The sequence below is a fragment of the Centroberyx affinis genome, unplaced genomic scaffold (assembly GCF_046629955.1).
Source record: "Centroberyx affinis isolate AG114_WGS23_722 - 3 ecotype Tasmania unplaced genomic scaffold, CSIRO-AGI_Caff_v1 ptg000281l_1, whole genome shotgun sequence".
Taxonomy (NCBI): Eukaryota; Metazoa; Chordata; class Actinopteri; order Beryciformes; family Berycidae; genus Centroberyx; species Centroberyx affinis.
Window position 1 is genome coordinate 238,758 of NW_027278960.1, and position 13,088 is coordinate 251,845.

The 13,088-nt window shown below is 40.8% G+C and overlaps 1 protein-coding gene across 2 annotated transcripts; it reads left to right on the forward strand.

Annotated features, from left to right (window-relative positions):
• Nucleotides 1–791: 791 nt before the first annotated feature.
• golm1 (golgi membrane protein 1) lies at nucleotides 792–11,847 on the forward strand. Of its 2 annotated transcripts, none has more exons than XM_071513572.1 (11): nucleotides 792–963; nucleotides 2,652–2,793; nucleotides 4,476–4,655; nucleotides 5,474–5,528; nucleotides 5,696–5,798; nucleotides 6,248–6,371; nucleotides 6,957–7,134; nucleotides 7,398–7,625; nucleotides 8,042–8,203; nucleotides 8,643–8,741; nucleotides 8,917–11,847. In XM_071513572.1, the coding sequence occupies exons 2-10, from the start codon at nucleotides 2,665–2,667 to the stop codon at nucleotides 8,738–8,740; spliced, it is 1,257 nt and encodes a 418-aa protein (XP_071369673.1). In that variant the 5' UTR covers nucleotides 792–963; nucleotides 2,652–2,664; the 3' UTR covers nucleotide 8,741; nucleotides 8,917–11,847. The 2 variants fall into 2 exon arrangements, with proteins under 2 accessions (XP_071369673.1, XP_071369679.1); XM_071513578.1 differs by having other exon boundaries at nucleotides 794–838.
• Nucleotides 11,848–13,088: the final 1,241 nt, after the last annotated feature.

The following is a 13,088-nucleotide window of genomic DNA, read 5'->3' on the forward strand; positions in this document are numbered from 1 at the left end:
GCGCTCTGTGCAGCAGCGGGGCTCAAAGCAAGCGACTGGAAGCGCAGTGTCGAGTGTGAAGTTGTTTGGATGAGCGGTTCTCGAGAAAGCTGCAAGCAGCAAGGCAATGATCGTGCACTAAACAATAATTAGTTTACCCTTACACACAACCTTGTTGGATTATGAATGACTTAAATTGTGATGCATCATCACATATGAAACACTGTGGACAAACTACTTAAATGTTGGATTATTTGTAGCCTACCTTCATATCAAACTTCAGAAATGGGCCTGTATCTAAAATGGTCAGTGTATTTAAGTAGCTAAGTGAAAATAAATTACACAACATGTGCATTAATATTCCAAATTATTTCAAAAATAGGCCTGCTCAACACATCTACTCAAGGGTAAATAATGTGTAATTAAGAGTTACCAATTTTTTTTTGTCTTAATTTTGAGATCATAGTTCGTGAGCAACAAATCCATTGCTGTTCTTCAATGCTCTCAGTTCGTTTCCTGAACAGACCTGCTGCCTTCAGGTGCTCTTTGTAAACTCCTACTTCCAACTTTAGCATTCGACAGTCGAGCATTCAAGTATTTTTGTTCAGAAATAACAGCATCGATACTGTAATGAGAGTGCCTTCTTGTGGCTTACGTTTCATTCTATAAATTAATCTCGCAGAGCCACTTTGCACATCAGGCATGAAATTGATGTTTGAATTATGTTATTAGCCAAATGTTGTTGCGCCCCATTGCAAACGGCGATATTTCCTATAGCAAGTGGAGGCAGCAGCACCCGTCCCAGTCCCACACACAACGGAGGGACACGCTAGCATCGATTAAGGAGAATGGACACGAGGTAATTACCTATTGCCTCATTAATAATTGTCGGAGAAACACGGCAAGATTATCAACTATCAACGTTGCAACAACTGGACACAACAGTTAGTTCCTGCTTTGGCAGTCAAGTCCACCGGTTAAGTGGTAAGTGGAGTGTGTGGCTGCTAGCTACGTTACTGGCTAACGGTGTTAGCTTGCAAGGTAACAGCTCAGTCCGTCACTGAGAGCAACACTGTCGACTAGAACAAAAAAGAAGTGATTATGTTGACTGAAATTGCCTTGACTCGTCTGGTTTGCCGTCAAATTGCTGAAACGCGTCATACTGGAATTTAAATACATAGCTCATCATTACATTGTATGTTTGTGGGGTGAATGTTTACCAACCAGACATCCAACTATTAACCAGACCAGTCTTCCGCGAAGCTGGTTCCTGAATTTAGCTGATCAGTTGTACGAGTCAGCTTTTTGGCTATCTAAGGTGAACAGGTAGCTGTCAGGTTAGCGGACTGGTTAGTATTCCTCACAACTTGGCTATAACTCACTCACAGGCCTGAGCTGTGATTTGGCTAGCAGACGCCAGATTTTCTCATCTCATCTTATCCCCGAGGCTTGCTAGCTAGTGCTGAGGTGGACGCGTTCACTCCCCTGGCCCCGGGCCAGCCTGTGCATCAGTTGACTTGACACAGGACTGGTTTCAGCATCGTTAGTTTGGTTTGTGCGATGCACCACCCTCTCCTCGGATAATTTCAAATTTAATCTAAGTATTTTCCCCCTTAGGAGCATTTGATTTATCCCCCTGCCCTGGAATTAGCTTTTAGCGTGGGTCATAAGAAGTTTGCATTTTACATGGTCCATAATTTTATCATTTGCATTTTGAAAAGAACCCAAGGCAGCTGACTGAGGGTTGGGCATGAAATAAGGGTTGGGCATGTACAAGGCTGTATTACAGACTAACTGCCTATTACCAGTGTAAACAATCCTTTGCACCTGGGCCACGCTTTTATTATTTGCATGTTGTGGAGAACCCAAGGAGGGTTAGGGTTGGGCATGTAAAGCGTGTGTGCCACGACAATGCAATATGACACTGTAGAAAGCCATTATTGTCCCGGAGAAATGAAAGCCTTGACATTGAATCTCGGCATGGGTGAACTATAACTCATGTGATCCGATTCCGATGAGTCCGTGGGAATGTCTTGCTAACATGTGCTTTCTCAGCATCCTGCACTGGTACTTAGTGTTGGGTATTTGGTGATACTAGGCACAGACCTGCGTACTTTTACTGACATTGACCGATATAGCCATGCTTTTGAAAACGGTTTACAAAGCAGACATTAAAAAAGTGTCGTGTTTAAGTGGACACCACACTTTCTGTAGTGGAATTGATAAGCACAATTTCAGTATCATCATATAACAGAGTTCCCGTTCTCTTTTCTTAATATCTGGACTTAAAGATACCAAGGACAGGAAGTTGAGTGTGAAATCTGCTTGATACACAATACCCATTCATGCACAATACAGTTATCAGCATTGGTGCGCCACAGTTACATCACATCAACGTATCTCTGTATTTTATACAATTTAGGTAGGTTTTTTTTTTTTTTACATCTGGTTATTACTATTTACTTTCGTTAACCTCTTGGAAGTACACCAGACATTGTAGTGACCTAAATGTCTGTCTAAAACCAACATGCAAACATGAAGTGATTAGACCGGTGTCATCAGCAGCACCTGGCCTCACATCACCTAGGATTAACTGTCTAACTTTAAATAGTCAGTATAGTTGGTGGCTTACAGAAGCTTAATTCAAAACCAGTAATTGTGTCTGTGTTCAGTCTGTAGGCAGCCATGGGTGGGCTGGGTAATGGTCGTCGCGGAGGCAGGTCTCCTCCTCTGATGATTGGTGCCCTGATCGCCTGTATCCTGGTGCTGGGGTTTAACTACTGGGTGTCCAGCTCCCGCAACCTGGAGCTACAGGTAGGTTACTCTCTCTGTGTGTGTCTGTGTATGTGTGTCTGTACTTGTGATTGAGTGATTGAGAGATATTTTCTGCAGTTTTCTTACTATGCGGGAGGGTGCAAATATCCCCTTTTAAAAAGATGAAGAAACCAGCTGTTAAAAGTATTTTGTATTGCCAATCATGGTATACCTGTGTCTTCTTGCCAAGCCACACTTCAGTCAATGTCTTTACTGTAGTATATTGTATATGTGTGGCATTTGTGATGTCTGTGGCTCATTGTGTTTTTTTGTCACAGGCTAGGTACAGTACTGGAAAATTCTCATACTATGGTTTGCTGCTGAGAAGTACTTTGCTGGTTTTTGCTGGGTCAGCTGTCAGCACTCGTTTGAGACTGTAGTTGTTCACATTTCACATGCTCTATTGGATAATACTGTTTCAATTGAAGAAACAGGTGCTTAGTATTGCCTGACTTTGTTGGCACAGGTCTTTGGCACAATTTCCAATGCAAGATTCTCTACCGCCAAAATTAAATGACCTTTCTTATCAACGGTCTTCCTCGTTTGGTCATAAGTTAAAGGTTGCGGCTGTGGGAATATCTCTTTCTTTGCTGTTGCCTGAACTTTTGTTGTGAGGGACACTCATTTTGTTCATCTTCCTTGCTAGGAACCAAATGCTAGGAACCAAACAGTAGCATCAATATCTAACTTGAGTGCATCATTGAACATAGCCTTAAGGATGGACTTAGGTCACACTTAAACAGTTCTGCTTTTTTGTGGAAAAAGAGTTGCCTCCACCAAGCTGATCATTTGAAAAAGTTGGTTGTGCATAACAACTAGCTGCAGTAGCTGCCACTATCAGCAAACTGTTCTTAGGTACAACTCTGACATTTACCAGAAACTCCCACAGTGCAGCCAATGTGCTTCATATTCTTCATATTGACTCCTTATGATCAGAGTTTCTGGGAGTCTGCTACTACTACCAACATTTCTACCTGTGTTTTCTATATTTATTTTCTGGTTGTAGTCATAAACTGTCAGCTGCTTATGTGCTGTGAAGGCTCGCCTCTTCTTCCTTGAGATTAGTCATCTCACCAGTTTAGCTCTGCCAGGCACCGCAGAGTCTTTCCAAAACAGCTGCTTTCCATCCACCTTGCAGGGGCTCCTTCTTAACGTTCATTTGAAAAACACTTGAAAAAAGTTTGAAAGCAGATTTCCTGCCGACTGCTGTCTGTTGTCATTTGCTGTTGGAAATCTAATTATGAGTTGAGCTCACATGAACAAACCAACAAAGTGTTTAATAGGACTGGGAATGTCAGGATTTTCTATGATACCTGAGTTTCAGAGATGTGACTGTTAGGGGGCAGAGAGCATGGAAGCCATATCAACTGTTAAAAAGTAATACATTTTAATTTGAACATATTATTGTTATTGTGGGAGGGAACTCGACAAAAGTGTCAGGGATATTTGGGGCACAGGAGACCTGGGTTGCAAAGAAGGCAAATTGCCTAGTTCTCATTCCAAGGTGTCAGAAATACTTTCTTGAGGGAATTTCTACTTGGGGAAACTTGGCAGCAGAATCCTGTGTGTGTGTGTGTGTGTCATGATTTCTAATTAAATTTTGGATTCATCAAACTGTACGTCTGTGTGTTTTTTGTGTACATACTTTATCTGTGTGTGTGTTTGTGTGTGTGTCCATCCAGACCAAGCTGTATGAGTTGGAGGGCCAGGTGCGGCGAGGGGCGGCGGAGCGCGGAGCGGCAGAGATGAGGACGAATGAGTTCCAGGAGGAGATCCAGAGACAGAAGGAGCAGATAAGCCGCATAGAAAACCTCTACAAGAGACAGCTGGAAGGAGCCCAGAACACCTGCAGCCAGGACAAGGTACACACAGACACTGTTAATGCACATTGTCAACTGTGTCGTCCTTGGAAACTGTGCATCAAATGCATCAAGGCACACTTTAGATATACGAGACATCTACTGACTCTAGAAGAGTAGTTGTTCAGTTCAACAGCTGAATAAAATAAATATTTGTTTCAATCAGTGGTTGCCAACCTCACCACCCACTCATTTCCCTAACAGTGTTGGGATTGTTACTAGGAAAAAGTAATACATTACACCCTACTCTTTACTTTTCATAGAAGAATTTAATTACTTATTACTCCCTGAGCAAAGTAATTAGTTACGTTACACCCTAAAATGATTTTGTTAGGCTTACTTGTGTTCATTGGGCCAATAAATATTGTAGACTTATGCCCACATTACCAGCAGAAGTATCTAAATAATGACAGACACAAAATCTTTCTTTTAATCACTGTAATGTGATTACTGAAATTTGAACAGGATTCCCTTACTTTACTCCATTACAGGAAGAAGTAATATGATTACAGTAATGCATTACTACCAACACTGATCCCTAATGGTTTAGCTTTTGAGTGATACTTAAGCTACTGACCTGTCCTTAACTCACCTCTACTCTATCACCCTAATGTATAATCCATGTTGTGTGTGCGTGTGCGTGTGTGTGTGTGTGTGTGTGTGTGTGTGTGTGTGTGTGTGTGTGTGTGTGTGTGTGTGTGAGAGGCAGTTGTCATCTGTAGAGTCTGTTGTCTCACAGTAAACGTACACACACACACACACACACACACAAAATGTCAGAGAACTTTGGATATTGACAGTTGCTGTGTTTTTGCTTTCAGGGCACACTGCAACAAAATATTTCCTCCAGTACCAAAACCATACAGGAACTCAAAGGTAACAGATACATTTAATTAACTTATCAACCAACATTATACAGTAAATTATACAGAAAATCCAAGGAAAATGTTATGTGGCTCTGCAATGGTCTCTTTGTGTCGATGTCTCCTGTGTGTGCGTGTGTGCTTTTGTGTGTGTGTGTGTGTGTGTGTGTGTGTGTGTAGGTCAGTTGAACCAGTTGAATGATGACCTGGGGAAGCTTCAGAAGGAGCTGCAGAGTTGTCAAGGCAACCTCAACACCCTAAACAAGAAACTCACTTACGACATGTAAGAAAAAAAAAATCATTACAAAACTTGCATATTATATTCATACAGAGGTCAGTTTGAAGGGAGATGAAGGTGAACGGCTTCATCTCTGTTGGCATTCATTTCAGTTGCAGCCCTCTTGTACAAAGCTAATTCCTTTTATGAAATTACAAAAACCATAATCGACCACTAACTCGGTTACATCACATTTTACCAGTAGCGCTGTAGTGAATAAGACTCGCTGTTTATTACAATGAATCTCACAAGCAAGGTCTGATTGAAAAATATAGGTTGTGCTCCAGACATATCGCATGCATGTTATATTCTCTCTCCTTGTTTTTGTCATGTGTGAAGGAACCATTGTTGTACCTCAGTTCTTTTCCCTCAGGCAGCTAAATATATCTCTGCTGTTCTTGGTTAAACTGTGTATGTGTGTGTGTGTGTGTGTGTGTGTGTGTGTGTGTGTGTAGGACCCAGTGTAACACCCAGATCCTGTCCCAGAAGGAGCTGTGTGATGAGAGGGTGGCAGCCACTAAAGTCGAATTTCAAAAGAAGATGGATAAGCTCATCGCTCCTCCAGTTGTCTCCTCACAGGTGAGTTGACTTTCTCCTCTCACACTGAACCGTAGAGAGGTGAGTGGAGAGGAAAAAAAAAAACACATTCTGTTGGAGACTGCTATCCACTTACATTTAGAGTAGTCATCTAATGGCCTCAAATTTGTGCGTTTGAAATTATGTTTATTCTGTACATCTATTCATAATATCCACTTGATTCAAGCTTTTCCCTCTAATATTGTGGTTTGCCTTTCCTGCTGCATGATTATAGCTAAAATGATAGCCCAAACTATTTTGTTAGGTATTGTTATCATGAATATAAATCATGGGGTTAGTTATGATATGAAGAACAAAAATATTTTTACTATATATTGTTTTTTTGCATTATATCAACATTATCATAAAAGTTGCCCCGCCACAGTGGACATTTTAAATCAAATGAGCTGTGTCAATATTCAACAGTTATAAATTGTTGAACTTAAATTGCTTATATATTTACACTTGATTAGTTGCGCAGACCTAATAGCCGTAGGCTTTGGCTGTTGCTATTATTACGATCTTTGTCTACCCAAGTCCTTGTTGACGTAAAGGAATATGATAAACATATTGATGTTGACTCCTCAGCAGGTGAATGGAGCTCCCACGCTAAAGGGGGAGGAGCAAGTTAAAGGGGAGGTGCCTGTGAAGGCAGGGCTTGATGAAACCAAGACGACGCCTGTTCTAAGCCACACCCTCGACCTCTCCCAGCCCAAAGCAAACGAGCCGCCTGAACTACTGACCAATGAGATCGTAGTGGACAAAGGTAAAAGACACAGATGTCCCAGTGGCTCAGTCTGCTGATAGTTGGAATACTTAAAGGAATGACATTTATATTTATGTATGTGTGTGTGCGTACATTGGATAAAAATATCCAATGTGTGTGTGTGTGTGTGTTCATATTTGTGCACGTGTATATGCGCACATTAAATGGCCTTTGTACTTGTATTTACAAGTGTATGCCTTATGCATTTTTGGGTGCTTCTTCACTAAGCTTACACCCCCCACCCTCCCTTTGTTATTTCCCAGCTCTGGATCCCCCAATGATCCTGTCTTCTCCAAAGGATCTCTCCAAGCCAGAGTCTGAGTCCGTTCCCTCAGTTGCCGCAGCGAAGCAGGAAACCCTGCTATCACCAGAGGGGGCTGTGGGGACAGACGGAGGTGACGAAGAGGCCAGTAAACTGCAGAAGAAGAACCTGACTGAGGATAAAGAGGTGGAGGTGATGGATGCTCATGGAGAGGACACACAGATTGAAGGTAAGGAACTCGCCTTTTATATTCCAGATAGTGGTAATTTAGCCTTACATTGGAACCAAACACATTAAACACACTTGTACTTGTGGTTTCCCACCAGAAACAGGTCCAGTGCCCATTTTGGATCTTGACCTCCTAGTAGAAACACTGGGATAAACTGTATTTGTAACTGTTTCACACTGTAATATGTGGCAGTTGGATTTCACCTCAGTGTTTCCTCCAGATCTTTTTCTTGGAAAGGCCTCTGAACCAGCATTTAAACCACAACACTGTAAAACTATTGAAATCAATACAACATAAATGTTCTTAGGCAGCATGGCAGCTCTTCGAGATGAGGCGATCCACTCTACTTAATTCAGTGGAAGTGGTGAGATTTTCATAAACAAATCATTGATCTGAAGCCTGGTTTGTGTCTCCAGAGGCAGACCCAGGGATGGAAGACATGCTGATTGGCCAGGGGAAGGCAGATGAGACTCCTATTGGTCACAAAGTTGACGATCCGGAGGATTACGACGCAGACGAACAGATAGTGGGCGGAGTCGATTTGGAGAAACCACAGAATCAGCAGGGCGAAAATATAGGTGGGTGTGTCATGGTGGACTCTAACTGAGAAAGTCTGACTGTGTGTGTGTGAGTGGAGAGAGCATATGAGAGAGTGAGTACTTCCTTGTCTCTGTCCTGAGTAGGACGGCTGTGTACTCTCAACACTTTGGGGTCTGTATAAATGCACTCGACCAAATCCGCTGACATTTTGTAGGTCCTTACTTTGAAAAAGGGCCATTTTAGGTTAAGGTCTAGAGTTTGTAAGAGTCTGTTGTTGGTGATCATGTTCTACCGCTTGAAGAAAGAGGTGCGTGTGTGTGTGAGAGAGCAGTGTGCTTTGTTAATAAGCAGATTCTGCTGTTTGATGGATAAAGAGATGGATAAAGAGATGTATGTGATGTCGTAGATAACTACCTTGCACTGTGCTAAAGAGATGTGTGTGTTTGATGTTAATACCCGTGTTGTACTGTTTGATAGACAAGGACATGGAGGAGGAGCTAGCTGACTACAATGGAGACGACGAGAACGAGGGCGAGTTTGAAGCAGACAAACAAGCCGAACTCGCTCAACTCTAAGGTACACACTCAAACACACTCTCTCTCTTTCTCCCCCTCAGGCTGATATAGTACTATAATATTGACCTTACAAGTTACACATTGCCAGAATCACTCAGTTTCAGCTCAAACATATATTCTCCATGACAGAAAATTAACTTGCCCGAGATTCACACAATATTAAATTTGTCTTGCAGGGCTGTTGAGGAGTCGGAGAAGGATCCCACGCCACATTCACAGATAAATACTGAACCAGGAGCTCTTTTAGACTTCAGCACAACAGCATCGTACAAGTTAATACCGTCACAAACACAATGGATGCAAAACACAGACAGAATTTGTGTGGAAGAGTTCTGTCATTTTTGGTCTTTATTGGAAAGTATTTTATACCAGATATCAGCCAAGCATGTATGCACATTATCCAATTCACTTGCATTTCCAGCAACCATTGTATCCTGCAATTCCTTGAGACGTGTCTTAAGATAGATTGGTGAACACAGTGTAAGACAACTCTATTAGGCGTCTATTAGACATCTCAGTGTCTTGAAATCAGTAGTGTTTTCAAGATGTCTTTGGATGTGTTTTATATATTAAATAGGAATCTTCTGTTAATTAATGTTTGTGAGCGCAATATAAGAGATTCTTATGAACAGCTTATCCCAGACAAAAAAGACCCTCACAGCGCTGTGAGTTGTTACGTGGAATACTAAGTCCATGTAAAAGATCAGAGTGACAGAACTCTTCCATCCATACGGCGGCTCTGCAACACCAACCTCTGCTGCTCTGCCAGAGGTATAACAGCATCTCACAGTTTGCCTTAAGTTACTCCTGGGCCCAGTATTCACAAAGTCCTTCATAGGCCTTGGGTCAAAGATGTCAATCCGTGATGGCTAATGAGGCTTTCCGAATTGCTGGCACCAAATGAAGGGAGGTGTTGAGTAGCTTGTGAGACTCAGACATTAAGATTGGATAAATAAAAACGCATCCTCCCCCTTGCTGCCACAGCAACATCAGCAAAAGAGATGGTTTAGTTCAGTAGTAAGCACAGTATTTGCCACATGAGGAGCAGACAAATAAGCTACTGGTTTTATCTGTTTATTTAACTTTGTCAGGTTTTAAGTCATAGAACATTATTACTGTAAAAACGACCATGGGACGATCAGTGACCAGCTGTTTCTGAAGTGCCGCTTTCTTGAAATGCTTTGACATATTGTTGGCAGCAAGGTTTTGATGCCCAGCTATATTTCAAAGCACAACATGTTGGAAGTTTGAATGTATGCTGAGCTCAAGAGTTGGAGAGCTTTGTGCTGACCCAGGATCAGTAAAACAGTTGTAGATCATGATGAAGGGAATGGTTAGGAAGACCTTGATGGTGTTCTTAGATCAGCACTCCTGTTTTGAGATGCTTGATGCATACAGGCCTTGCCAATCCTGTATATATCAAGTTTCTTCTAGCACAGGTAGGACCAGTTGCTCTTGGAACAGTTTCTTCCTTTAATTCAGAATAGGTAGGTTGGATATAGAGCGGTGGTACCTGGTTAATGATTTTAGATCAGTACTCTTACTCAGAGGTTTTTGAATTCACTTTGTGGATACTGGCCCTGTCTGCTGAATCGAATGGACTGTATATAGTTTGTGGAGAAACTGGAGTGGGATTTCCGAGAACTGCTGTAAAACTATGAGTGAAGGACTTTTCATTGAAGTAGGGACAATGTGTTGTACTTTAAGGCACCTGCAAACCAGTAGATGTGAACTGTTCAACAGCTTTTTTACTGTTTAGCCCACATGCAGTACAGTCTGCTCAAGTCAAAACTAAACTGAATTGAAAATTATGTGTGGGTGAGTATAAACATTAAAAAAGTTAGGCTTGAAAAACAGGTGTTTATGTTAAATTTTGTGGCGGGATCCTATATTTTGTTGCCTTGTGTTTTATACTTGACAGATCATTTCTTTTGGTTTCCACAGGTAACTGGCTGACTGACTAAATACTCACAGTGACTCACTTAATTGTAACTACCATAATGTCTGTTGTGCATTGACTCATTTCTTGTTAATCCTGACCATTAATGTGCATTACATTCTGTTCTGCGTTAGCTACCCTTGTACATTTTTAAACACAGAATCCATAACCCTGTAGTAGAAAATTGTTATCTTCCTACAGTGCCGTCTTTTGCCTATCTGAAATGACTTGCACCTGGGTGGTTTACATATTGGCACAATGTGGAATGGGATGTTAGGAAGGTAGTTGATGATTTTAAAGTCCTTCCAGGGAGAGTTCAACCTGTTAAGTCAAAGTTTTGAAGGTAATTTTCCCTTCTAGAAGAAACCTGGATTTTTAACTTATTGTTTTATTTTTATTTTTATTTTTATTTTTATTTTTACCTGGGCTTGTTTTCATCAAGTCTCATTCAAATAAAGTATATAATAAAGTAAGAATAAGAGTACTGATTGTGGATCACCGGTCAAGTCCCAAGATCAACTTGTCAACTTCACAACTAAAAGGCAATTATAGAAAGGGATAGCACAGTGAGCTAGAACAAAGAAAAGTATATTCTGTATATAATAGTGTCAGTAAAATTGCCCAATGACATTGTCCAAATGTTGCTCATGTGGGATTTTCACAGGAGACTAACTGATCCCAAATCGGCACTCCTGTTCTAAGTTATGAACGCGGACCCTCCGTTATGTTGATGAAAAGTGTCTTGTGTGTGCCTTGTGGTTTTCCCCCTGGTGAAACTCACAAGGCGCACTCCACTTGTGTACAAATTGTTTAAGTTCTAAGACAAGATTTTTATGGTGTATTGTTGTTTTGTAGATGTCATTATTCACTGTGGGTTAGTTTCTCTGACACAGCAAAGCTTGGGCTGCCACTGCTTTGTGTTGTCAGGGAGTAATTTTTGTCTGCCTGTTTGTGTAACAAAACCCACCGTTTGAACTGGAAGTCTGTGTACCTGGAGAGATCATGATTTAGATTCATATTTTGTTAATTTGTTTTGAATTTGTTTGTTTGTATTTTATTCTGAACCATTGATGAACAAATTTGTGAAAGGTTTGAGTAATCATAGGCTTTATTGAGGCATTAAGAGACAACAGGATAACAAATAAAAAAAAATATGTTTTTATTACCACTACAAAGACATTTGTTTCATTCAGTGTGGGAGATGTGGGGTTTGTAGTTCCCAGTCGCTTAGTGTGGCTGTTTTTTTGAAGATGCTAATGATGTGGCCCAGACAGACAGACCAACTCTCACACTGTCAATTTGAAAATCTCACATTTCCCAAAGGTGAGATTTTAGGCAAAGGTTCGTCATGGGCCAAGGAAGAATTGATTAACTTCTCACACTGATTGGCCAAAAGGGGGTGTGGTATTGGGCGTCACTTCTCACAAAAAGCATATAACTTCCGGATGGATTCACTTAAACACCATGAAACTTTATGGCCTGTCAGCAGAAAAAGAGACAAACCCTCCATTATTGGCCCAATCAAACAACTTGGAGGCACTGGAGAGCTCATTTTCAGTTTAGACATAACCGCCCTGCTCATTTTTCCAAAATTTGGCCCAGTGGTAGAAGGGAAGCCCTAATGGCCACTGAAGAGATATAGAGCTGATTGGCCTTGTGGTGTTGCCATAATCGGTTTAAAAGTGGCTAGAATCTGAACAGGAATATCTCATGTCCCTTTGCAGGTACAGTCATGAAAATGTGGGCATCTCCTGATGTTAGTGGAATTTGGAAAAGGTTTAATCACACATACACACACACACACACACACAGAATCTCAATGGAAAAGCACATGACGCTATAAATTCAAATAATGGCAGAGGGTCATCTTATTGCAGCTGTTTAAACACAGTAGGCAAGATAATACAATTTCCTTATGTTCCAAGATAGACTTGCAAAATATTTGCATTTAATATCGTGTAATTTAAATTTATTCACTATTCACTATACAACATCAAACTGTTAAGGTAAGGCCCTATTGTTCCCCATCTAATATTCAATTCATCTGGATGACCTGAAAAATGTAAATATAAAATAATTATATAAACCTCAACTGAATAGTTCATACTTACATACATGCTCTCATTGCCAGTTCTCCAAAAGACACAGAAGATCTAAACTGTGGAGTATTTATGTTGGGGTTAGGGTTAGAAATGCAACAAATAGACAAGTGACACTTTGTTGAACATCTACTTTTTGCCACCTGATTATTAGTTTAGTGTCAACATTGGACTATCCAAATAAAATGTTACCCCTTCACCTTACTTACACATTTTTCCATTATAATTTTCCTCTGTGTTGTCATACTTCTTGCCAACTTATTTTTGATGTTATCACTATATAAACTACAAGGAAGATAAACTGTTTTCA